Source organism: Rousettus aegyptiacus, unplaced genomic scaffold (assembly GCF_014176215.1).
Source record: "Rousettus aegyptiacus isolate mRouAeg1 unplaced genomic scaffold, mRouAeg1.p scaffold_m13_p_8, whole genome shotgun sequence".
In the NCBI taxonomy this organism is placed as follows: domain Eukaryota; kingdom Metazoa; phylum Chordata; class Mammalia; order Chiroptera; family Pteropodidae; genus Rousettus; species Rousettus aegyptiacus.
The window spans coordinates 73,101,317-73,127,806 of record NW_023416311.1 but is presented as its reverse complement, the minus strand read 5'-3'; the positions used below and the strand labels follow the sequence as shown (position 1 = coordinate 73,127,806).

General features: G+C 40.3%; 1 protein-coding gene across 2 annotated transcripts in view; it reads left to right on the top strand.

Moving 5' to 3' along the window:
* Positions 1-9,502: 9,502 nt before the first annotated feature.
* The window catches only part of PIK3R1 (phosphoinositide-3-kinase regulatory subunit 1), an 83,595-nt gene continuing 66,607 nt past the window's right edge, over positions 9,503-26,490 (top strand). Inside the window, exons 1-2 of one of the 2 annotated variants that reach the window (XM_016122124.2) lie at positions 9,503-9,725; positions 19,644-20,358. In XM_016122124.2, the coding sequence (XP_015977610.1) occupies positions 20,025-20,358 (334 nt within the window). In that variant the 5' untranslated portion in view covers positions 9,503-9,725; positions 19,644-20,024. The remainder of the gene's footprint in view (positions 9,726-19,643; positions 20,359-26,490) is intronic. The other variant, XM_016122125.2, reaches the window with a different exon arrangement.

The window sequence follows — 26,490 nt, the reverse complement described above, 5'->3', positions numbered from 1 at the left end:
GGCATCTGAAGTTTCCAAAATTTCTAAAATTTCATATTTGGTAGAGATGTATGCCAATAAATTTGCATTTGTGATTTGGACTATGAAGTTTTGAACTGATTCAACAAAGCACTGCACTGGTTCTGAAATGATAGTGATTCTGAATGTCATTTGGATTTGTGTAGATGGAAAATGATATAACAAATTCTAGATCTTTTGTTTCTCATTAGTATTTGATTAACACTAAGATTCCCCAAAGCCCTAAGGAGTTGAGATGTCAATTGTATTTGGGAAAATATGTACTTCGTTCCCTTAGAAATAAAGGAGAATGTGTTAGATGACAAGTCATAAAGAAGTTGGTTTTGACAGTATATTCTTTTGAAGATTTAAGATAAAATGAGGGCTTTGCAAATTACTGGTGATGGAAATAATCATAAGGATATTTTATGAGCTTTCTTATGTAAATAGTAGGAAATCATCGGGCTAGTCTTTCCATTCGGCCTTCCCAGGGTGTGGCCCTCCTTGTAGACTTTGTGCGCCCTGTGTTCATGACCTTCGGAATTTCTCTTAAAGAATTTACAATCCAGTTAGGATTAAATAAATACCTAGTTAACAAAGTGTAGAAAAAAATTTATTCTTCAGTGTCCAGTAGATGATCTACATTCGTTGAAAGGGAAGTCAGGAGCTAGGAGCTCAAGCAGGCTCAAGTGGCCCAGCCAGGGCTGGCTCTTGATAAAGCTGTGATGTAGGTACACTTTGTCTTGGGTGCCCTTGAACCCATTTGTCAGCAAAGACTGTGTTTTCTTCCTTTTCATTTCTCTATACTTACCTTTACCTCTCTTTTCCATCTGCTGGATAGTACCAAAATTTTTTTCCAGTCTTACTCTCAACTCATTTCAACTAATCCCTGCAAAGGTGCTAATAGAAAGTTAAGGTGTTATCTCAAACATGGCAGAAATGTGGGTTTGGGGATTTAGATTCTAGATCTGGCTCTGCTGTTATCACTCAATATCATCTAGGGGTAATTTTTCATATCTCCAGACCTCAGTTTCCTCATCTTTAAAAATATTGGGAGGGATTTAGATAGATGTTAAACTGTCTTCCAGATATTAAATCGTTAGTCTATATAACAACACCTTTCAGTGTTCGTATTTTTTAAAGGAGTAAGAGGGATAGTCTCTGTTATTCCCCAGTATAACTTGAAGCAAGGCTCAGAAACTTTTTTAAAAAAAACAAAGTAGTAAATATTTTAGGCTTTGTGTGTCATAGAGTCCCTGTCATAATGACTAACTCTGCCGTAGTAGCATGGAAACAACCACAGAAGACAACAAGCGTTGTTTACAAAAATAGATAGTAAGCTAGAGTGGGCCTGCAGGGGATAGTTTGCAGACCCTGGTTTAGAATATGCTGTACGGAACCAAGTTTCTTGGGTTCAAAGTTCAGCTCTACCAGCTACCTACCCTTTTTATGCCACAGTTTCCTTATCTGTAAGATGAGAAATGGTACTGTGCCTCCCTCATAGGGTAGCTATAGGGACTAAATGAATTTATGTATGTAAGTACTTGGACCAATATTTGATTCATAATAAATAAGTGTTGTTAACTATTATTATTTTCCCTCTTTTCAGCTTTTTTTTTCCTGTTTCTGCACACTATTTTTCTGTTGATGAGCTTGGCCCAACATCCTCTTCTTCAGAGAGAGGGTACTAGGGCAAGAGCCTGCCAGGTTAAGAAACACCTAACCCTGTAAGGAAGCTCCTCAATTTATGAATGTTCTACTTGTGAATAGTTTTAGATAAATATTCAAAGCTTCAAAGTAAAGCAAAAGCACATCCACTTGAACTGCCACAAACTAATGGCTTTAATGTTCACTCATGTAGCATTACTTTGAATCTAAAAACAAATGGTTGTGTAGTGTTCAGCAAGGTAGCCTGTTGGTAAGCCAAGAAGTCTCTGAACCCTCTTCCAAGAAGGAATTAATAAAGAAAAACTTAGCAAAGCCACCTCACGTTAGAAAGAACACTAAGATTTTAGTACTTAGTAATAGTAGGCTTTTCGGTACACAAAGATTAGTGGGAGAAGGATTCCTGAATGAGGGGAATGTTAAGATACAGTTTTAATGGGGTCTAACGTGGACTATGGTGGAAAGGAGGTGGCACTGGTGGATGTTGTTGGGGTATGTGCAAACATTCAAGGTCAGGTAAATGGCTTGTGAACAAATACGTACTTTTTTAGTTCTGTGACTAAAAAAAAAAAAAGTAGCAGGAATTGTCAGTTCCTCTGTTATAGAATTGTGTGGTAGAGTATTTTATAGCATTTCAGGTTTAAAGACATTTTGCCCTAGATTGCATCATCAGCCTATATAAGTTCCTCCTGTTTTTCATGTGGCATAGTGCCTACATTATGTACAAGATTATTAATCTTTTACAAGGGTATTGTTGACAGACCTGTAATCGTGTATAAGAATCATAAATCTTTTCTTCAATAAGTCAACGGTGCCTGTTACATTTGGCAAGTGTTTACCAGGCACTAGCTAAACCAAAATGATAGCAATGAGGCCACGGGCTAGAACAGAACAGTGAGTTCTGTGCCTGAGTTTAGGAAACTCGTGTTCATGTCGTCATTCTGTCACTGTGTGACTTGGAACATCAACTAACTTTGTAACATAGAGACAGTTGTCTAACTTCCTTGCGACTCAGTTTCCTTCGCTGAAAAACTAGAGAGTTAACTAGATGCCTAAGGCACTTGCCACCCTATAATTCAAGATTATGTGAGGGAAGAGATGAGGTGGCGCCAGAGGTCTGAAATTCTGTGTTGACCAGCCCACGTCCTTTTGTGCCTTTTCAAAGTTTCTCCTCAATTTGTGGTGATGATAAATCAGTTAATAATTATAGTAGCTAAACTGAAAGTTGCCCAGAAGTGGCATAGCACAGATGCGAAGTGAGCACATTAACCTGAAGGCGGTCATCATTGAACAGCGAGGCAGCATGTGCTACAGCCCGGTGGAAGGCCCATGTGGAGATTTGGTTCTGTTGCTTACCATCTGTGGGGCTCAGGCCAAATCACATAGCCTTTCTGAGTCTGTGTCTTCATTTGAAAAAGGAAAATCGTGACATATGTTTTGCCTACAACCCAGGGCCGTTGCATTAAAATAATTTATGTAGAAGCCTCCTTTAGATATTAAAATTAGATACAGAAGCCATCATAAGCATGGTTCTCTTCTTAGAAAACATAAAATATGTTTTTCAAACATATTAGTGGGAAAAGAAACTAATAACCTACCAAACATACTAAATTATCAGTAATCATCTCTTCAAAATACATTTTATTCATAATCGAAAAAAGCAAATCCTTTTTAACATTGTGATACATCCACCCCCCAAAAATTTGAGTGTTAAAATAAGATTCTAACCAATTTCAGAGAAATTGGTACTGTCAGAATATAGCCTCGCCTGATGAAAAGTGTTTTCTTTGTACACACAGCTTGGCAAGACCCAGAGAAAAGGCTGAGTGATAAGAGCTGGAGTGGGGAGGCTGATGGTAATGTGTTTCTTTTATTCTGTAAGGCTGGCTGAATACTTGGGGCTAGGTTCTGTCAGTAGCACTGACAGTTCTGGATCCCCTCCAGTGGCGGGAACAAAGGCTGGAGTTTCTTTTGAAAAATTCTTTCTGAGCAATGAAATTGTCCAACACAGTTTCCTTGATAAAGGGCTCATTATCTATCGGTGTGACTTTGCCCTTAATTTTTATGCTGCCAGTGCCAACATGAGCATATTTAGGCAAATCCTTTGACCCAGACAGCTGTAACAGCACCCTAACAATTAGTGTCAGTGCTCAAAGCTTGGGCGAGGATTATAATCAACTACAGGCTAAATGTCCAATTAGTTGAATCACTAACAAATATAGTTTATTAGCTTGATTTTCATTGTGTTTACAGTTCTTGTCACTTTTCAAATGCAAGCTCATTTTCAAATTTAAAAAAAAAAATGATAGAATGTTTCAGAATTGCTTCTTTAGTTCAAATGACACATCCTCATGGACCTAAGATCTATTGTTGCTCTTGTCAGAGTAAGGTGGCTTCAGAACTCTGGGGAAAAAATGACCCTTCAAGAAAGAAATCAATATAACAATTAGTACATGATGACTCAGTCTCAGAAAGAGAATCTGTAAATGGAGTTGGAGAAAAGTCTTGTATCACCCAAATCTAAACAAGATTAAGTTTTAGTCTTTAAGGCAGGACAGGAATGTGTTGTTAGCTTAGGAAGCTGAAAGCTAAGTGTACTATAAGCTTTGTAAAAAAATTTTAATCAAAATGAGATAGCTTCATGGAGCTCACAAAAAGAGATGTCAGATAGTAAGAGTGATTCCATGTTTATTAGACAGCACCAGGGAAAAAGTTGCTGAGATGTGGGATATAAATGTTCTGTTCCCTAGGGAGGTGTACTACATTGGGCACCAGGGACACTTCAGTACGGTGCTCTAAACCGGGATGAAATGTCCCTCAAACCTCTCTACCACCACTTCTCTGAATGTTTTCAGGGTTCATCCACATTTTTGCATGTATCATAACTACGCTCCTTTTTGTGTCTGAATGTTATTCCATGTATGTGTATTACATATTTCGTTTATTCATCTGTTGATGAACACTTGGGTTGTTTCCAGTTTTTGGTTATTGTGAATAATGATGCTGTGAACACTGGCATACAAGTATCTATTAAAGACCTTTTTCACTGTGATTTTCATTTGCATTTCCCTAATAACCAAAGATGTTGAACTTCTATATATGAGTTTATTTGCCATTCATATATCTTCTTTGGTAAAGTGTTCAAATCTTTCATCTGTTTTTAAAAACTGCGTTGTTTGCTTTTTTATTAATGTGTTGTGAAAATTCTTAATGCATTCTAAATGCAAGTCCTCTCATATATATTTTGCAAATGTTTTCTTCAAGATGCAGCTTTTTTATTTTCATAACAGTTCTTTAGAAGAGCAAAACTTTTCAATTTTGATGAAGTCCAATTTATTGATTTTTTTCCCTTTTATAATTCATGCTTTTTGTGTGCTAATATTTAAGAAATCTTTTCTGAACCTGCAGGGGTTTTTTTCCTAGAATTTTTATAGTTTCAGCTGGTAAATGTACATCAATGATCCATTTCTAGTCAATTTCGTATATGGTGGGATTTCAGTGTCAGTGTTTATTTTTCCTGGCTCACAGCTTTCCAGTGGCCCCAGATGGTATTTTAGCTCCACTTGTAGACTGGTAGCGTGAGTGACCCCGTTGCTCGCTCCCAGACCTGGCTCTGACTTATTCAGACCCTCAGAGATGCTAACTGAACAGCATTTGCAGTCTGTTGCTTTCACAGTCACAAATGTAAGAATCTTGTGGTGAGTTTCCCTTCCCCTCCAAATCTTTCTACCTTATAGACTACCCACTATGTTTCAGAAAGTCTGTTGGCTGCTGGAGTTATTAAAAAATAAAAATTGGCTCTTCATTCAAGAGAATGACTACACAAATATTTGTTTCATATTTTATGAATTCATCTGACATTCCTGCATTATAACCTTTTTTAAGTCTAGCTTCTTTGTTATAGGAGATTTTGAGAGCAGAGATTGAGTAGAATTTAACTGAAACTGTCACTAAGGTAGCTCATTTACTTTCTTCTCATACTAGTTGATTTATTTAATCTATTCCCAAATAAAATGTGAGGACTAAAGAGCTAAAAGAGATAAGGATGCCCAGAGCATAGATTATGGTCAGAAAACTTTGAGTCTAGGTATTCATGGTCTGACATTTTTTCAGGATGCAGCCAGGAAGCTGCCTCCCCTAATATTTCAACATGTTCAGAAGCTTGTACAGCTTAGAAACAACAAAATGAGAATTATAGTAGTGTTGGCCTTCTAAATTCTGTTTGCTAAGAAGCGTTCCAGCCAATATTTTTTTTCATGTTTCTTTTAATATGTGTTTAACTTGGTCATTAACTCAACAAAAGTGGGAGATTTTAAGCTAAGTAATACAAAGATTGATTTTTCCCCACTCCCAAACATTTCAGCTATCAGGGCAGAGAGGGAAAATAAAAATGTTGGGCAAAATTCTGTAGTGTTTTGCCCCCAGGGTTGCTACCACGGGTATTTTACCTATTACCAACTCTCACTCATTGAATGCCGTCAACGTTTGGTGCTGTAGTGAACAGAAGTTTCAAAAAACATGGGCTTTTAGAACAACAGTTTCACCTGCCAACATGCCGGTTCTCTTCTTGGCTGTACTTTTTCTTAGGCCCACTTAATTTTATGAGGTACACCATTATAAAACCATAAACTGATGCTCACCACACTTTAACGGTCTAAACCATGTTTCAAAAAATGCTGAATTAATTGCAAGCATTTAATAATTGAGAAATTGTCCATAAAATCTAGGCTTCCAGCTTCTCTTTGAAAATCAAAAGGTCTGGCAAATCTGGGCTCACATCCCTGTGTGGCAGCCATCAACTAAACCCTAGTACCAGCTGCTTCCTGAAAGACCAGCCATTTGGGCTCTAGTGTCTCCCCAGCTAACTTTCCTGATGGTACCTTTCCTATCAGGTTCCTCCAAGGCAGTGACCTTAAACCTGGCTCTGCACTAGAATCATGTGGAGAACCTTAAAAGCAATCAATGCCTGTGTCCCACCCTCAGAAATTTTGATGTAACCCATCTGGGGTGCAGGCCGGACAGTGGGATATTTATCAGCCACCCAGGCAATTCTAAATGTGTAGCCACAATGGAGGACCCCTGTCTAAGACAGAGTGTCTCAGTTTAACTTGCATATTAATCACCTGGGGTTTTGTTAAAATGAAGATTATGATTTAGTAGGTCTGGGATAGGACTTGGGATATTGCATATCCAACAAGCTCCTAGATGATGACAAAGCTGCTGGTCTGTGGATCGCTCTTGAGAAGTAAGGCTCTAAAGCATTTGCTTTTTTTTTTGAACCCTAAACTATATACTTAGATTTCAAGTCTAATGAAAATATATTCTGGCACTCACATTATTATTGAAGTGGCTGGAGTGATGGTGACAAATGAGTTTCCTATTAGTCCTCTTTGGGGAGGGCCTTTCTCAGGTTGCTGTGGCTACTGAAAGCCTTTCATGGTGCTGGGGGCCTTGCCACTCTTAAGATTGACTTCTAAAACACCTTTACTGTCATCAGTTGTACATGACAATCTCCTGTTTGGGAAATTGTACATCCTCTGAAATATTGAGCTCTTGGTGGTGACACTACCTGCCAGCCAACAGTTTGGCCGTTACTGATTGAACTGTGGTATTAGTGTGCTTATTTGAGCATTTTATTACAGTAGTTTTCAGTCTGTATTCCTAGATGCTTTAGGCCTATATCAATGGTTCTCAAACCCTAGCATGCGTCAGACTGCTTGGAAGGCTTTTTTTAAACAGATTGCTAGGCTCCATTTCTAGCATTTCTGATTCAGTGAGGACAGAGAATTTGCATTTCCAACAAATTTCCTGGAGATAATGATCAAAAGACTTGGTGGTGTCCGTGGCCTCATTACATGACTTCTTACAACAGTTGCATTTTGGGAGTTCCGATAAGATTTTATTAAAGAAAGTGTTTTGTTTTTTAAGTTTGAATACTACTGTTTTGTTGCCTTTTATTATTTCATAGAAATCAATGGAAAATGAAAAATGCTAATATTAGTGATTAGGGGCAGGTACCAATTTACTATGGTTGAAACAAAGACTGAAATTATTCAGTTTATGGAAAAAGAACCCTATTGTCCTTTCATGGGACACTCTTTGGACTTACGCTATGTGTTCCAATATGACGGATAATAAATTACTGAAGACTACCTAAAAAAGGAAGCTCAATTAAGGATTTTATACCGTTTTTAGTTTTAAAAACTATAGCACTACCTAAATTCCTTTCCAGGAACTCTTCGTGTACAAAAATAGGAGGCAGCTGGTAAGGTTTCTTCAGACCCAAGCCTAAAAGAAATACTGTGAACATCACAGCAGTTACATCTCAGCTTATTGGACTGACTCAAAGTAATTTTACCATAGGCAGAGACAACTCATTTTATTTATAAAGCTCAAACAAAATATGAGGCCCTTCATTTCACATATTAGGTGGGAAGGATGTAAGAAGGATGCTTGGTAAACTTCCTATCTACTTTGATAGTGGATTCTTAGGTAGCTGTCTGCTTCTCCATCTCCACTTTAAGAGAGAGACGTGTTGGAATAATAGAAACGCCGTGCCCGAATAAACTAAAGTAGAACTTTTCCGTTAGAATGTGAGTCACCTTTAAAAATCATATTTTCTAAGGACAGTCAATAAATTTCAGGATGTTCTTTCCTCTACTTCCAACGCCCACTGGAATAAACCACCAAATTCAAAGTTTGACAAAGTCTAAGTGCTTAGTTTTGTTTTGTTTTTAAGTAATATTATTGCAAGGAAATTGGGAAAGAGCTGTGAAAAGTCTTTAGGGCAAGCAGGCTAAGCGGGTGCAGATCTCAAAATTGCAGTAAGAGGAGTCTGGGAACTTTAAAAGTGGACGTTTACATGTTTTAATGGAAAAGAGCAGAACACAAGGTGATGGTATTTCACTTTACCAATCAGTGGAAGGTCTGAGCCATGAACCAACATCAGGTTTTTCTTGAACAATTTAGGCAATGATTACGAGTTGAAGAATCTGCGTTTGAAAACGAACTGATTTATGTATGGGAGAATATAATTCACGTGCGCTTTCTCCAGAGACCCCATGAATGAACAGCTAGGGGGCCGCCGTCTGCCTGAGCGACCTACATTTGCTCCGTCATCTTAGGACTGCAAGGGATCAGCCAGCGTGCGCTCTCATAAAACTCTCTTCCGTCCTCGCGGACACGCCTGGCTCCCGGTGGCGGTGGTGCCAGGCTCTTGGATTTCGCGGCAGGCTGCGGGCGCTTGTCCCTCCGGTTCACCCTTTCACCCCTCCTTCATCCCCGGGCGTCACGCGGGGTGGCGTGGTTTTTCCGCCCACCCCCGAAGCTGTGCTGGCAAGGCCGGGAATTGCAGGGCCTCCCCGTTTTGGCGAGCCTTGGAATCCAAATCTTCCTGCCCCAGCCACTGTGCCGCGGGCGCTGGAGGCTCGAAGGAGGCTGGGGTTTGTTTCAAGACTCTCGGTTCAGAGACGCAGCCTCTAAGTCTGAACTTGTCCTCGACCTCCCCTAGCCCCACTGCCTCTCCTCCCGGAGACGCCCGGCAGCAGGTTGGCGGTCCTTGAGAGTGCAGACCCGGAGCGCTCCACAACCGAGGTAGCGAGCTACCGGGCTGTTCAGGGCATCCCCGCGGCGGGGGCGGAAGGCTAGCCGGGTGACAGGAAGGGTCCTTAGGCCTGGAGCTCCGCCCCTCTTTGGCCGCCGGCTTGGGGGCGGGCACCCAGAGTGGCAGCGGCAGAGGGCGCGGCGCCAGCGGAGAGGGGCGGAGACGCGGGCGCTGGTTGGCGCGGGCTCGGGGGCGGGGCTGAGGGGTCGGACCAAAGGCGGAGCCGGCGCCGAGCGCTGGAGCTGCAGGCGCACGGAGAGCAGTCGCGAGCAGCTGGAGCAGAGTTGGAGGAAGAGGCAGCTGCGGCGAGGCTGCCAGGCAAGCGGGTTGGAGACGGCGAGCTCGGATCAGGAACCGCGGTGGGTTGGAGCTGGGTTAGAGGCGTGTCGGAGCCGTGCGTGCAGGAGGCCGCCGCTGCAGCCCAGGCCCAGGAGAGGAAGGAAGCCTGCCGGCTGGAGAGGTAGGCGGCGGCAGCGGGTCCGGGTGCGTGCGCTCGAGAGGGGGAGGCGGTGCGTGCGTGCGCGGCTGTCGCCACTCTCTTCCTGTCACCAGCAGCCGCTTCTCCTTCAGCAGAGTGGAGCCGGGGGAAAGCGACTGGCCGCCGGTCCTCCCCGCTTGCCGGCATCTCCCGTCCTCGGGACAGCTGGAAGCCTCGCTCTCAGCCAGCGTCCTGCGCGCTCCCGGCCACCTCCTGGCTCCCGTTTGCCCAACTTCCGAGCTGGTTTCTGCATGCCCCTGGACGCATCCATCCGCAGAGTTGCAGGCGACCTTGGGCTTTCCCCCAACCCTCCGTCACCGTACACTTATGAGGGTCCCCACTGTCGCCTTGCTGCAGTTTTTCGGGACCCTTCACCAGAGGAGAGTGCTCTGACCGCTGCCTCTGCATTAGTGGAAAGGAGCGATGCCTCCTTCCGCGCCCTCCAGCTGCAAGCAGGGTCGCTGGGCCGGCTCTTGCCTGAGCGGACGGGGCCGCGGTGGTCCTCGGAGCTCACCCCCAACCCCCGCCCTCTGAAGTTTTCCTCCTTTCTCTTCCGGGGTGGGGGAAGTGCGCCTTGGGGCGGCTGCTCCCTGGGGCCCTAACTCGGAGTCTAGTGCCCACCGGGCCAGTGCAGGTTGCTAGAGACGCGTTTAATGGGGTCTTGAAACAGCCCGGAAATACAGCTTTTTGCCGCGCGGGGCTAGACTGGTGGGATTTGTCCAGCAATATGGAGCCGGCTCGGGAGAGGAAGAGCTTGCAAGCCGCCTCTGAAAGATCTTGGGGGAATTGTCTGGAAACCACAGTTCTAACACTCACTTCCCAAGGGCAGAAACTGCCCTGCAAATCACAAGACAAAGAGAAGAGAAAAGCTCAGGCCAACCACTTCAGTCCAGAAATGTACTTTGGTAACCAGAATTGGAGTATGAAATGTACGGGTGTGAGCGGAATGGCTGTTACATGTTGAATGCAGAAATGTGTGTGAACTGGATTGGGGGAAATTCTTATGCTTCCTCGGGTACTGTTAATATATAGGAAAGGTTTCACTTCCATCGTTAATCCTTGGTGGAGCTGCAGTGCTGTTGGTATCAGAGTCTGAGTTTTATGGGGGGTTTTATGACTAGAAGCGATAAGGCTTTTTTTTTTTTTTTTTTCTTTTCTTTTCCTCTTTGTCAGTCAATGCAAGCGAACAGTTCCGGGTTTTGAATGCCTCATGAGATTGTCCTTTCAGTGTGATGAGGTGCAAGTTTTCGTTGTTAGGGGGTACATTCACAAAGCTTATTGACCCAGGCTTTATGTGGAATTGTGTTTTAATATTTCTTCAGCTTGTGTTGCATTTTGGCAACTTCGAACATGCTGAGGTATTAGCTAAAAAAGATTGGAGAAGTGGACAGAATTGATTTCCAGGCAGGCTATCAGATCAGAGTATTGGGTCTTCAAGGTGTAAATCGTTGGGAATTTGGTAACTTCTGCACAGAAAGCCACAAACATCTTTTATTGTTGAAAAATAAAATAAAAACACCCCCTCGTGATAATTTATTGACAGATTACACTGTTCTTGAAATAAACAGGTTAAAAGCAGTAGATGATAGTTTTCTTAGGAACAAAAGTTACTTAAACTTTGGGAAGCAAATGATTTGATGGTTACAAGGAAAATACCTCAAGAGCGATTGGGGGGGAGGGTGCATCCCTCTAAGTTTGGGAAGGTGTGTTTGATTCAGAATAAAAGTTTAAACTGAAAAGACCGGTGAAGGAGACTGTCCGCCTTGCAAAAGTGTTGGGTTATATCACTGCTGGCCTCTGCAGCTTGTACATGTCAGTTGCAAGTAGGTATTAGAGTCATACTTCTTTCATAGAGGTGTTTAGATTTTTATGATTGGAAGAAAGTTTTAGGTTTCTGATGTTGGCTTTCAAACTGTCATGTGCACTTGTTTTTTAACTTTTATCTTGATTTGGGACCGGTTCTTGTCAGTTGCATAACAGAATTCTGCCATGTACACACTACTATCTCCTGTTTTATCTGCTTTTCATAAAACGATATCACTGTCTTCACATCTGTGATCCTGATAGCCAATGTAAAAAAAGCATTTCACTTCCCATGGATTAATTATATTGTCTTTAGCTATTTCTTGAAAGTTAAATTTATTAAGATCAGGAAATCCATGTGGCATAAGGTTGGTTTTGGGAAACAAGTGATGCAGTTAAGTTAAAGGTGATCGACAGCAGTGATGGTAGTGTCTGCTGGGAATGTCAGTCGCACAGCTGATTTCAGGAGTTTAGTACCTTAAATACAGACATACTCCACCTAACCCAAATTTTGTGTTGTTAAAAATGTTGGCCATACCTTTAATCAAATTTTCCATGAATGCATGTAATTTTTAGGTTAATATTGTTGGTTGAAATTTTCTTTTAGGTAGTTTAGGGGAGTATTCTAAAAAGGCATCCACTCTGAAAGATTGTCCATGTGCTCATTAAACAGGAGCAGATCTAGTTCAACTTTTATTGTGTTTGCCTTTTGCAATTTGCAAAAAGTGTTTTATTGAATGAAGAGTTGGTAAATAAACACACTTAAAAACATTAATTTATGGTCAGGTAGGATATAGAAAGCCGAGATATAGAAAGGTTTTGACTTTTAATTTTTTCACACCTGAGGCATACATAATGCAGAAGAAAATGGCAAGTACTTTTTTTTGGTATTTTCTACATTTTAGACAGGCTTCCCATAGATCTCCCTCTTTTGGAAGGCAAAGGGATCTGCCAGTGAAGGCAAGAGAGTGAAGTATCTCAGTGAAGCCCTCAGAAGGTGAGAAAGTTACTTATGACTAGAAGGAAGAGATTATCAATTTAGTTTTTACCTTAGAAGGCATAATATAAATTGTTGAAGCACCTTTTAACCAATATCTTGGGTTAGAATTAGTTTTTAAAATATTCATATTATTTATTGCGTTTTCCCGTCTCCTGCACCGATATCCATCATAAAATTACTTGCCACAATTCTGCCAACACTCTTATTGGAATTATTGTCTAAAAGAGTGGTAATTAAAAGTCATTTCATGTACATTACACCAAATTAACTGAAAAATAGACTATAATTACTCAAAAACTTATATTAGTTTTTTTTTAAAGGGTAGAATGAGTATACTATAAATTATGTTAAAAAAAAAAAAAAAGAAAACCCTACTGTAAAAACGTCTTTGGAGATTTTATCTTCCCAGCATTGTTTTCCTTAAAGTAAGTCAAATACATACCCACAGGCACCTGTAGTCAAAATAATTTTCAGGTTAATGATCACCCTCAAGATTATTTAAGTCACAGGAGTCTGGCAAAAATGTAAGTGACTCCACCTGTGGGTGGAGTGAATAATAAAGCGAGGTACCTGATCCATTGTGCCATGCCCCTGGCCTTTCTCACTGGGCACCCAGTGGTCTGGACTCAGGGCTCAGCTCAGGACCTAGGGAATTGCATTAGCGCTGTCATCTTTTCTCATTGAGGGCAGCTAGGGAGCAGCCACTCAACCCTTTTGGAGATGAGTTGTCCCCTAACTTTACCTCCTGCCTGACGCCACACTCACACACCCCTGACTCCTTCTCAGTCTCCTCTGGCCCAAACTCTGGTAAGCCACTCTCTAACTTAGAAAAAGAACTAGATGATCAAAGTCCACCCTTTGTCTTTATCTGTCTATTTACTCTGTAAAGGAGTTAGGAGACAGCAGAGATTTTTTAAAAATTTTGTCTAGCTTCAGGATTCATTTAGAACAGTTTGCAGCACTTAGAGGCAGTGAAAAAGAAAATTTTTTTGCAAATGTTCCTGTTTCAAATGTGAATTGTAAAAATGACAGTAAGTGCATTCAGTGCTACTAATAATAGTAGTGACAACAGTAATAATACCATAGCTGCAATTTACTAGCTATATAACTTCAGGCAAATTATTTAACTTCTCTGCTTGTTTTCTCATCTGTGAAATGGGGATAATAATTGTACCTGGGGTGGTTGTTAGGTCTGAGTGAGCTGATATATGCAAAACTCTGAGAGAGTTGCCTGGCCCATAGTAAGCACTGTGTTGGTTTTAATTATATTAAGCTCAATTATCAAGCATGGAGCTTAGTGCTTTATATATTCAATTTCATTTAATCCTTATAATAATCATTTGACCTGTAGGTTTGTTGTTTGAATCTGCCTCACAGATGCTAAAATTGTACCTCACAGAGCTTAAGTAACTTGCCCAAGGTTAGAAATCTAGGCACTGATTAGGAATCTGAAGGCACCAATGGGGAATCAGCTACTGGAATCTGAAGCTGAGTGCTTATACTAACCTTGTTAAGAATTTTACAAAATAGCATTGTTTTTTAACAAAAGGAGGGACTTTAGATTATCTACTTCTGTCTTCTCATTCTATGGCCATCACTTCAGTAATGATGCAGAGAACTGGAATGGACTCTTCGGGGAGGTAGGATGTTTCTCAGGTCCGGGAAGCCGCAGTGTGAACACCTGCATCATCCTTTCTCCTTGCCCCTGGATGATGACCTCTGACTAAGAGCTGCCTCCAGCAGGGCCTAGATCTCTCTCTCCTCTGCCCCTCCTGTAGTGAGTGCTCTGGCACCATCCCATCACTTAGCTTTCTGGAGAGCCCTGCCTCCTTTTTTTCACCTGGGCTTGTCCTGTCCCCCAAAAGGGCTTGCAGACAGTAGTTATAATCTAGACACCCTGCTTCCCCACAGCACGGACTCAGCCCTGAGCAAGCATGGCAGTGGGCAGCACATTCTAGTTGGCTTGAAAATGAGTGGAAACATTTGATGACTTTGACTTCAGGATTAATCTGATCCTATCATTTTTATTTTGTTTTAATTGAGATGAAATTTGTATACCATAAAATTTATCCCGAGCCCATCATTTTAAGTCGAAATTCATTGTTAACTAGGAAATTTTAACTTTAGTTCAGTTTAATTTTCATAATTGCCTGGATACCATATTGGAAAAGTGAAAAGATTTTTAAATTAAGATTTTTGTTTTTTAAAAACTATGTGAATTTAGGTGGGGAGCTTGCCCTAGACTCAGAGCTAGCACACCAAAGATGGAGAGATGGAATATAAAGAAGTATGGGCTGGGGGCCCAGGAATGCCTCCATAGCCTTTGAAACTGAAGACCCATTTTGTGCTGGGTCTCCGTGCCAAACTGCTAATTTTATCACGGGATAGAATCATATGATGAGGATATATTCTTGATTTAAAGTGATTTTAAAATATCCTTCATTCCTGCCTCCCACCAAGTTTGCTAAATCCTCGTTCTTTATAAAATGGGAAGGAGTAAGTCAACAAAGTCAGAGGACTTTTCAAAGACTTTTGTTTGAGTCTTTGCCAAAATGCCTGCAGGTTAGAGGGTTAAACTGAAATTTTACTCTCAAGCAGTTGTACATTAAGAAGTCATGGTTATTTCTTGTCAGGCATCAGAAACAACTTTATTTTAAGGAACAAAATCAGAATTGCTCACTATCTTAGCAGAGAGAGGAAATACACTTCTGATTAATGGTATTGCAGGTCTTTAACCGGATTGAAAGACAAGAGCAAAATAATTTCCTTTAAGGAAATTTTGAACTGTTGCATACAATGTTATATAAGTTAATTTGTTATTTGTTCATAAGATTCCTTTATAAAGACCCTTTGTTATAGTAACTTCATGTATGTACTGGCTTGGCACCTAGATATCAAAACTGTCTTGGTTATTTAGAAACATTAAATTGTGAATGGTGGACATTATCCACATATAAAAACCTTTACTTTGTGAATAATTATATTAGCTCTGGGTGGAAATAGTGCAATGGACAGCCGTTTGTAACCGGAGAAATTGGAGGTGAAATCTTGTGAATATGGGCAGCAAGCAGCCTGCCAATCTGGATAGTTTGGGCTTCATTGATCTCAGGAGGGTTATAGAGACACTGCTGATGCCTTGGGCTGCTGAGTCTTCTGCATTCCTGTAGAGAATTGAAGAAGAAGAAAAAAGAGAACTTGTCAGTCCTCTAAATATGATAGTCCTTCTGACTATCTGGATTGATACTTCACATGCCTAAGGGGGCCATGAGTTTTCAGAAACTGAGCAGTGAGCAGCCTGGGATAGCTACAGGGGGCATAGATGCTGAGAAGGATACAAGTGGCAGAAGCTCAGGCTCATAGAGCAGGAATGAGCCAGATTCCAGAAGTGGACCGCTTTCTAGAAGTGATGCTGTGCTCAGTATATTTTTATTCACTGGTTTATGGACTTCTTTGGCAAGGATGCAATTTAATGAAGTCTCTTTGGAAAAAAATTTGCATGGTCCAAGAGGCTGGGTCTTAGACTTGATGGAACTGCTGCTGAGTTATAATGGCCTCTTTTTGTGCAGGTGTGTTTGTGAAAGAGTCACAAACACTATCAGTAAGGCTGCTGTTGCAGAGTAAAAAGCAGATATTCAAGGTTAATCTGAGAGATGAGAGTGTATGGGCCAGGAATCTGCCTCGCTGACCTGTGGACATATCTGGGCTGTCCTTAGGCATTGAAGCAAATTGAGTTTGAGCGGTAGGTTCTGGTGGCAGTAACACTAGTGGCTCTGGAGCCAGACCGCCTGGATCTGAATTCTGGTTCCATCTCTCAATTGCTGAGTGTTATCATAGCCAAGACACTAAACTCTCTGCACCTCAGTTTCTTCCTACGTCAAGTGAGAATTATTAATACCTACCTGATGACTATCCCAATTATTGAACGTGTTAATACACATATAGCTCCCAACAAATATTAGATGATGATGATTGAACATAGCTCCCTGTAAGTATTAAATGAGTAGGAGAAGGAAAAGAATCGAATAGGTTAGTATACGTATAGTTTCCAGTGTCAGACGATGACAACCACCACCAACAGTCATTACAATGGGCCTGGCAGCCAGGAGAAAGTGTGTAGTAGGGTAACAGTGCCTGCCCCTTCTCCTTAGCCAAGGGTGCTGTGTACCTCCCTATAGGACACCATCCAGCTGCAGCCCAAATGACTAGTCAGCACTCCCCGTTCTCTTACAGCATTGCTCTCCAACCACTTAATTGGCACTGCTTCGTGGCTGACCTTGATGGTGGAGACCCAGAAGACAGGAATGGTGTGTTCTTCATCCAATCCTACAGTTGTAGAAGATCTGGGGTTCTTTTTATCATACAAGGGTCTGAGAGTTCTGCAGAGGATTCTTATTACACAGAAAGTAGTGTTCTTCTTAAAAAATGGTAAAGGCGGGGGTGGGGAGGGGGGAGGGAATTTATAGAAACCTAAAGGTCACTGGCACATGCAGCCAGGATTGCTACTCTAGAGTTTGGCCTTATTAAAGCCATCACGTTCCTCAGGGGTATTTTTCTCCTTGCACAAATTTAGCTTCAGGCCAACATAGCCTGGTTTTCAGGTTTGTAATACCTTGACCAGACACAAAGCCTTTTCTCCTACATTGTCTCCTAGTGAGGAACGTGCATAGCTACATATAGGTATGCAGTGACCAACGATGGTTGCTGAGGGCTATGTAAAGAAAGAGAGAGGAAGAAACGGAGAGAGAGATCATTATACTCTCCATTCTGTTAAGAATCTCACCAAACTGGCCCACTGGGTTGTTGAAATAGAGGAAGCCATAGGTAGCAACTGGAGGAAAGATCAACCAGCCTACTGGTTGAGGCTCCCCCCCCGCCCCCCAAAAAGACATACATTGCCAGAAAAAGCTAACAAAAATTTCAAGGCAGATTTGGAGGAATTAAATTATTCTTAGGCATATTGCCTGGTTTCCAGGCATTTAGGGATATGTAAATTTTCATGTTCTTTAGAGTTCTGTGTCTCGTTTGTACAGAGTACATTAGTACTAAAAATGAGATTTGCTAGTTCTACATTTTTGTGTGAATTTATGCAGTGAATATTTAATTGGATTCGGAATCTAGCAAAAGGAGAGGCTGTCTTCAAGCATAATATAGTTTATTTTTCTCATACACTCTGATAGTCGCTTTAATTTTTTTCCTGATACCTGAAATACAAAGTAGAATACTATCCCAGCTTAATATTCTTGCCACACAAAGACTTCCAGTGTTTGTTTTTGCTTCTTTTAATATGTAACTCTCCTAAGAGTGTTATTGTGTTACAGCTAAGAGGCTTTAACCATGTAAAGTTGAATTCTTTACACTTCTACTGCCAACGTAGCAATTAATCTGTGATTAGATGCCTACCCTTGAAGACTGTCTATAATATTAAACTTCTAAAGTATTCCATGCTGTAAAACTTATACAAGCACTCTTTGATATAGCACATCATAATTTTGTGGCTATTGTTTTTATTGCTTTATTGTTCAGCCACCTTAACCGAAACCTTTAGGTTGCTTTTAATCTTTATAATAAAGATAATGTTGAGAGATGAATGAAGTGCAAAGTGTGTATGTGTGCACATTGTTGTATTGACAGTGCAGGTACTGATTTACTAACTCTCTTTGAGAGTCTTTGACTCTAATTCCTCTGCCTCAACTGTGTTAAAAAAAAAAAAAAACTTTCATTTCCCATTTCTTTCTCCACTAAGCTGTCCTCACAGAGTAATCTGTATAACTGTCTCTACTTCCTCTTCAGTTCCTTAACTCCTTAAAATTCTAGTTACTATCCTCAATACTACTAGACTAGCTTTCTCAGAAGTCAGTGATAATTCCACAATGGACAGAGCCTTGCCTCAGTTTCCCTTTTCTGCAGGCTTCTGCAGGATTTAGTCATAGGTATCACCTTTTCCTACCTGAATCCTCATCTCTCTTGTTTCCAGGATACTGCATTGTCTCCAGACCTTGACTCTACATTCTCAGTTGCATTCACTGAGCCTCAATGTTTAATCCTGGGGTCATTTTTTAAACTGTAACCTTTTTCCTTGTGAGTTCCTCCATCCCATTGAGTTCAGCCTTGCCTTATTTGCAGCTGATTACCAACTCTCCAGTGCGTTCCTTCTCCTGAATCACAAACCAGGTTTTATCTACCCATAGGCATGCTTGCATTTAGATGACCAGTGTCACCTTAAGCCCACCAGGCCTCCCGGCTTCCCTTTTGCCTGGTATTGGTAGCTAAATATTCCTTATTAACACAGCATCGGGCACCTTTTCCCCCTTTCTCGACTCATTTCAGCATTGCCACTTTCCACACGCTTTCTGTGCAATGTCTCTCACTTCAGTCCTCCCCTTTCCATACCTTCTGCTACCACTTTCCCAGACCACTGCAGTGCACCTTGGACAGCTTTTCTCACCCTTTCTATTCCTACACCAGGCTTTCCTATGCACTATGACTAGACTGATATTCTTCAGGTGCAGCTCTGACCCTGTTGCATCCCTTTCTCCAAGCTTTCTCAGTCGCTCCCCACTGTAGTCTGCATGACTCACAAGTTCAGCACAGGCATGCATGAAGTCGTACGACCCCTACCTATCTTTCTGACCAGGATCCGATGCTCCCTCTTTGGCTCCAGAGGGATTGAGCTCCATGTTGTAGCTCTTCCCAGAACACTTGCTCAGTCACTTCTGTACCAAAGGTCATGCCACACATTCCATTCTGTTTTCAGATTTATGCAGTTAGATGTTGTCTGTCCTTCATTTGAACTCCATAGCATTTATAGTGTCTGTGCTCTCCTGACATTTACCTAGTGTTACTGTGTACCAGTTTCTTGTATACTAGTCTCAACTCTGAGAAATTGCCACATGCCAACACCCTTCCCACCCCTGCCCAGTGTTCATAGAAGGCAGGGACTGTGTCACTAAAATAGGTTGTGCATATCATGTATAACACGCTGGACTGTATATATCTACCGAATTGATTAAGAACTTGTTGAATGGAAATAGAAATTCAAATTCACACAGATGGCAAAGTGTGATGTTCATTCATAAGTCTTGTTTTTCTTTTGCTAGGTAAAGCTCGCATGTGGAGTGCAACAGTAAAATCAGACGACAGATGGATAGTGTGACAAGAGTGTCAGAAAGGATTGGGCCTCACTGTGAGAGTCAGCCTGGAGTCAAAGTGTTGACAAGTTCCTGAAAAGGAAGCCAGTGGGAGGACTGTGGCCTGCAGAGGAAGTGGAGCCCTGTCTTCAGTCACACCATTGATGGAGGACAGATGGACAGCCAATGGCCAATCACCTTTCTTCTTAAGCCTTTGGAGAGTTGTCCTTTGTCCTCTGCTGGACACGTATTAGGAATCTTAACATACTCTCTGAATTCACGTTCCATAGAAACGTAAAATTAGACTTCAGTTACCAGACTCATCTGTTGCATGGTCACAGATTTGCAAACATGAGTGCCGAGGGGTACCAATATAGAGCACTGTATGATTATAAAAAGGAACGAGAAGAAGATATTGACTTACACTTGGGTGACATATTGACTGTGAATAAAGGGTCCTTAGTAGCTCTTGGATTCAGTGATGGACAGGAAGCCAGGCCTGAAGAAATCGGCTGGTTAAATGGCTATAATGAAACCACGGGGGAGAGAGGGGACTTTCCAGGAACTTATGTAGAATATATTGGAAGGAAAAAAATCTCGCCTCCGACCCCAAAGCCCCGGCCACCTCGACCGCTTCCTGTTGCACCAGGTTCCTCAAAACCTGAAGCAGAAAGTGAGCAACAAGGTCAGTATTGATGAGTGATTGCTTAATGACTCCCACCACTACTGCCCCCCCCCCCTTTTTTAAGGTTTGGGTTGAGCTAAAATGCTCTGGGAGAAGTCGTTTTGGCAGTTTTACATGAATTTTATATGGTGCATAAAAGCTTGGTCAGTCACTACATGGCTAGAAATTTGTGTTTGTGGGGCGGAGGGCTATAAAATAAAGAGGTGGTATCTGAGAACCTGCTTAGTGAGTGTCTTTAAACACTACTGTTGTAGTTGTCCTTGAATTGAATTAAATACCTTTTGCATTCTTATTCTTATAATTGGTATTACATATCTAAATCATTTGGGAAAAGTAGAGGGTAAGTCTAATATAAGTATCTTTAACATTAATGTGATTTGTATGGAAAAATGTAGAGAGTAATAAAATGACCACAAAACTCAGCGGAGAAGAAACCATTGTTTTTATAACCTGGTGTCTACCTCTTGATTTCCTCTCCAAGAACGCTGTGGCTGCAGCTGAAACCCAATCCTGTAGTTAGTATAGATGTAGAGGGAGTTCTCTTCCTTCATGGGCAATGTCATTTGTAGCATTAGTGCCTATAGTGTACTTGGCCTTCATGAGAACAAAAAAAAAATACTGACTACTTTTCTTAAATGGAAACCACATTGATTCAAAACCCACTCATTGTTTATTGGAGGTGGTCCCACACCAGAGTTTTGTGCACAGCTGTTCATTTAAGGTTGTCTTTTTCTGTTCAGTTTCACACAGTGACAAGCCTTTTACTCAGCTTTGCTGTTATCAGCTTTGTCAATTCACTTCCTCACTAGTAAATTTCAAGCCTTTTTTATTCTTCCTGTAATCCTTTTTTTTTTTCCTCAGAGGCTAAGAAGGTATGGAAAGATATGTTTAAAATGTGTGGACTAAACGGCAGTGGTTACATACTGATTAGAACTGACTGTGGTATTACAATGTATTTTTGGAAGAGATTCTGATACTATTATGCCTTCTTTAAGGTTGGCTTATTCTAGGAATAATGGATGAGAGGTAACAAGAATAAAGAAGTGGAATGTAAGGATCAATAGCTGCCTTTTAGCTTAGAGTAATAATAGTATTTGGAATATTTTGTGAAAGTCCAAGAATTTCCTGAGAATGCCTGAAGGGAAGTGCTTTTCCCTCTCTTGCCAGACACAAAAGAGATACTTGTTTCATAAACATTACATCATACTTTATAATAATGTCCAAATAATATGGTTTGCTATATTGTTCAAAAGCAAAATTTAGTTTTTTTGTAGATTAATCAGAAAATTTTGATGTGTATATATATATATATGTAATTTTTGTCAACCTTTGTGTTTCTTGCATAGTTGCACTTGGCACATGGAAGGTATTTAGACAGTTGATTTTTTCCACCAAACTACGTATTTTTAATTAGAAACACTTCATTCTAAGTAGGCTGATTCAAAAGGAAAAGTGATTTAATTTATCCAAGAATACAAAAAATTACAGAATCATAAAAATATCTGAATTGAATTAGAAAAGATTATTTAAAAGGTAGAAAGGGGTAACTTGTCAAGACTAGTGACAAAAAGATTTTGTAAAAATAATTTCTAAACAAAATTGCATTTCATAACTGCTGTCAGGTGTGACTTTATTTGGACATAGTATACAAGAAAGTAAGTCTTTCCTTTTAAGAAAAATGATTTTTTCTTTTTAGGTCTAAACTCTTTTATAATGTTTTTTTTTTCTTTTGTAATATGGAAAAATTGAAGTTTTTAATACCTTTTTAATTTTTTAAACAATCATAGAAAGGTAGAGTAAAATGAAAAATTTTAGCAGAATTTAAGAAACAAACCCATGATAACATGTATTAAAGTATTAGATCAGGTCTGAATATAAATGAGAAATTAGGAGTAATTGAAGGGTTGAAAAGGCATTAGTGAGTTTAGGCAGAAAGTATAGTACTCAAAATTAGATTCTCTAGAAATGTTAATCTTGTATTCTCATTTAAATACTATTCTGATGAAATGTGGATTTTATCACTCCTTCTTATTACATGTCAAATTGATGTGGAAAATAGTTTTAAGGACACATTTATATTTTGGAACCTATGGGACTCTGACTTCTTTCGCCTAAGTATGTATTTATTTGAAAAGCTTTTGCAGTGACAAAGTATGCAAAGGCAAGAAGGGATAGTTCTTTTCTCTTCTTAGTATAATTGAATTCTTTAGCCCTTTTTCTCCTTTACTCTCCCACATGACTTAGCCTGTTTTTCATGTTTGACTGCCTTTATTTTATTTAGAAGGTTACCTCTGAGGTCTAAGGACTACATGCAGCTCTCTTTTGTTGAGCTGGTGTCTTGTAGACAGTTGGCCAAACCCCATAGTGAGCATGGGGGATACAGGGTGCTCAGAACTTCCTGCCTGCCAATCATGTGCACTTCATACTCTGCTCTTGCTACCTTCTCTCTTTTTAAAAGAAAATCGTCATTAGACTCTGGCCCAAAGTAGATCCTGTGTGAGAGGTCCCTCCTTATAAAATAGAAATCACTTTTCCACTTTCCCTATATGTTCCTAGAAATAAAGCTGTGACCTTGAACTTTTTGGGAGAAAGAGAGGCACAAAACCCATTTGAAAATCTGACATACAGCTCCTCTCCAGAAAATGTACCTTTCATCACTACATTTTGTGCAGTTTTCTTACAAAGCCCTAGCCTATAGTTTGGATTAAGTATGTGTATTAGGTAATCTCGTATCTATTGGAATTTAAGTAATTTAGTAAACGTGAACTATGTCCTAATTTTGTGCTTGGAAACAGGATTGAAAGATGAAATCAAGACTCAAGATGCAGCTTGCCTTCTAATGCCTTCCCCTGTCCCTGTCACCTCAGGGCTGGGCTTTGTCCCCTTTGCTTGGAAAGCCCTTAGGGACATCCCTTTGCCCAACCTGCTCCCCTTTTTGCTGAAACCTTTCTTCTAATGGAGGGTGGCTCTGCTCACCTTTTTTTATGTGGCAATCTGTCCCTCTGCTTTTGCAAAGCATTTATGATCTAAATTGTCATAGAATTTACCTACCGCATTGATTGTGTATTGCCTGTTTCCTCTGATAGATTGTAAGCTCCATGAGTGCAGGGATCTTGGTTGTCCCTCCATTATCCAAGTATCTAGAATAGTGCAGGAGGTTCCTTGCAAGTAGATAAACACCTGTTATTGAAGCTCATCAAGCTATTTCATATCTCAGGTGACTTGAAATTAACCACATGCATTATATATCGTGTTTGGGCACATAAATTTATAACAGCCCATCCCGTTTTTGAAATCACGGTTTATTTTTACACATCATTTACATTTGAGGAATCTTGCAGCCTTGGCATTGACCATTGCCTGCTCTGTCTCCAGAACTGTTTTTTTGTTTGTTTGTTTGTTTGTTTTTTTACCTCATTCTTCGGACAGGTAGTTCTGCTGATGGGAAAGTATATTAAGCTCGTGGTGTGTTCTGTTAGCCACTTAAGCAAAGTGAGTAGAACATGTGTCAAGGTCAGTGAGTGTCCTTGGGCACAGATTTTTTTTTGCCCTGTCACCTCAGCTTTTATCTTCTTCCCTTTTCATAAGAGCAAAAATTTTGATATGAGTGTCACATTTTATTTTTCCACAATCCAGTAAAGCCCTATTTTACCCTCATTGGAGAGAACCTTTTCCATGTTTTGTGCAGGCGAAGGGGCTGTGATGGGTGTCCAAAGTGGGTGTATTTCCTGCCCCTTAGGAGAAGCGTGCTAATGAAAGACAGTATGCTAGCTCTTTCTGCATTAGGCTGTTCAGACACTGTCATTTCATTTCTGTTTATACATCCCCATTCAACTGTGGTTCTGTATTTCATCTCACACACAAAGAAATGAGTTGATGGAGGTAGATATTTAAGGAGACGGGAATGAAAATGTGCTTCTCCCTTTCATAAGTAAGCCGTCCAGTAGGGCTATTTTTCCAGACAGGATTTTAAGATCCTATATTTAAAACCATGTTAATACAGAATATTTACACCCGTGAAAATCTGTGACCATATTAGTTTGCATGTAACATTGAAATCTGCTAACTTGAGAGATCACTTATGAATATGAGTTTATAATTCATGTCCATCCCCATCTACACACCCTTCTCCATCTTACAGTTTGAACAGTGGGTCTCAGATCTCATCTGGTTTCACATATAAAACATAAAGCAGGCATTTCGTGTGACCTGTTTTACATTGTGATAGAAATTCTTTCTAAACAGAAAAGAAAAAAGCTTGCAATTTGTATTTGCTTTCATGGTTTCCCTAGCCATGTTATTTTCACATTTTTCACACTCAGTATTCGAGTGTCCCTCAGTCGTCACTCCCCATCTAGAAAGCAAAGCTATAATAAATCGTGTAAATTGACGACACTGTACAGAGGTCACAGAAGATAGCAGCCTGATCCCAAATTACACACCTTTGCTGAGCCCCATGGTCATGATGTATTGTTGTTCTTCACAGAAATAGTACCTGTGAAAGTAATTTGCTTTGCATCACAAATTCCTACCTTTATGAATCTGTCTTGGTACAGAATATGCCTTGTCATACCTTGCCCAACCCTTTCTCTTATTTAAGTGAAACTCTCCTGTGAAGTTGGAGGATTGTCTTGTTAAAGCTCCCTGAGTGATGGGGGTAAGACAACTGGCTCTTGGTGCTGACTCCCCATTCTGCACTGACCCTGCTCTGCTGTTGTGAGAAAGCCAGGCTGCTTATAGGATATTTTGAGATAAGGGCCTTTGAAGCCCTGTCTAACTTCTGACCAACCAAAAAAAATTAATCAGAACTCTAGAGATTTTTTTTAACCTAGATGTGAAAAAAAAATGTTTGTCCTTTGTGTTTTAGTACAAAATGAAATGCATTTCTGAAAGATATAACCAATATAGTTGATTAAAGTGGGTCTAGAGAAAACACATGTGATCATAAGTTTTGATAAAATCAGATGAGCCTAACCTCATGATTACAGAATACATTGCTCACGTTTTAAGTCGCATGTTATAACACAGTTCTCATGAGCACCAGTGTTCCTATTTTTTTAACTAAGTTCCTGATTTTTAAGACCTTTTTCCCGTTAATTTTAATTATTTTTCCTAGAAATGTGAAAGAGACAAGAAAATAACCATAATGAATAATTTAGGTATCCACCGTTATTTAAAAGAAAGAAAGAAAGAAAAAGAAATTGACAAGAGAAAGGATTCTCACATTTGCTGCATTTTAGTAGGAAGCTTCTGCCCTGAGCTGGCCAAGCTGGTTAGGAATTAGCAGGCAGACCCTGAATGGGGATGGGCAGGGAGCGCCCAGACATCCACCCCCACCCCACTGCTCTCAGAGAAGAAAGGAAGGAAGACCTTCTTCCTGCCTTCCTCCAGTCTCTTACTTGAAGTGAAGGACTCGATGTTCTCTTTCCTGGAGTTGTAGTCACAGTTACATTCATGGTAACAGATATGAATTATTTGAGGAAAAGATTTCTGCCAGGCTCCCATGAATTACACATGTGCAAATTATATATATATTTTTTACTTGAGATATATGTTCAGATGCTTTCATTAAGGCTCCTGGCTTTGGAGATTTCTATTTTGTGTTCTCTTTTTAAAATGAGCAAAGGGTCCAATATCTATATCTTTAAAACCTAAATAAAAGGCCTCACACTTCTTATTTGAACAGAGCCGTGTAAGTGGAGTGAACCTATTTTGTTTACTAGCAGTGAAGCTAATTTTGATACACTAATCAAATTGTCATAAAAGTAGAACTCTATATGCTAAAAGTGTTTTCTTTCTAGCTTAGTTTCAATAGATTCTTTGATAACTTTGATGTAAGTCTTTTCTGGTTTCTAAGTGAATACATCTTTGTCTAAAACAGGAGAAATTTTGATTGATAAGCACTTCTCCAGTGAGATTGAGTTTAAGAAAATGAACATTCGAAATTCTGAAATTGAACAATAAATGGTACCTCACATCTGCTAAGTACTATCAAAAAGGGGGGAATTTTGTACCTCTGGCAAATAAGAATGCCAAGTACATGATGCCATTTACATATCCAGGTTTTTCTTAGTAAAAGAAAACAGATGTTAACAATAGCTGGCTATTGCAGATATGTGTGACTTTTTGGTG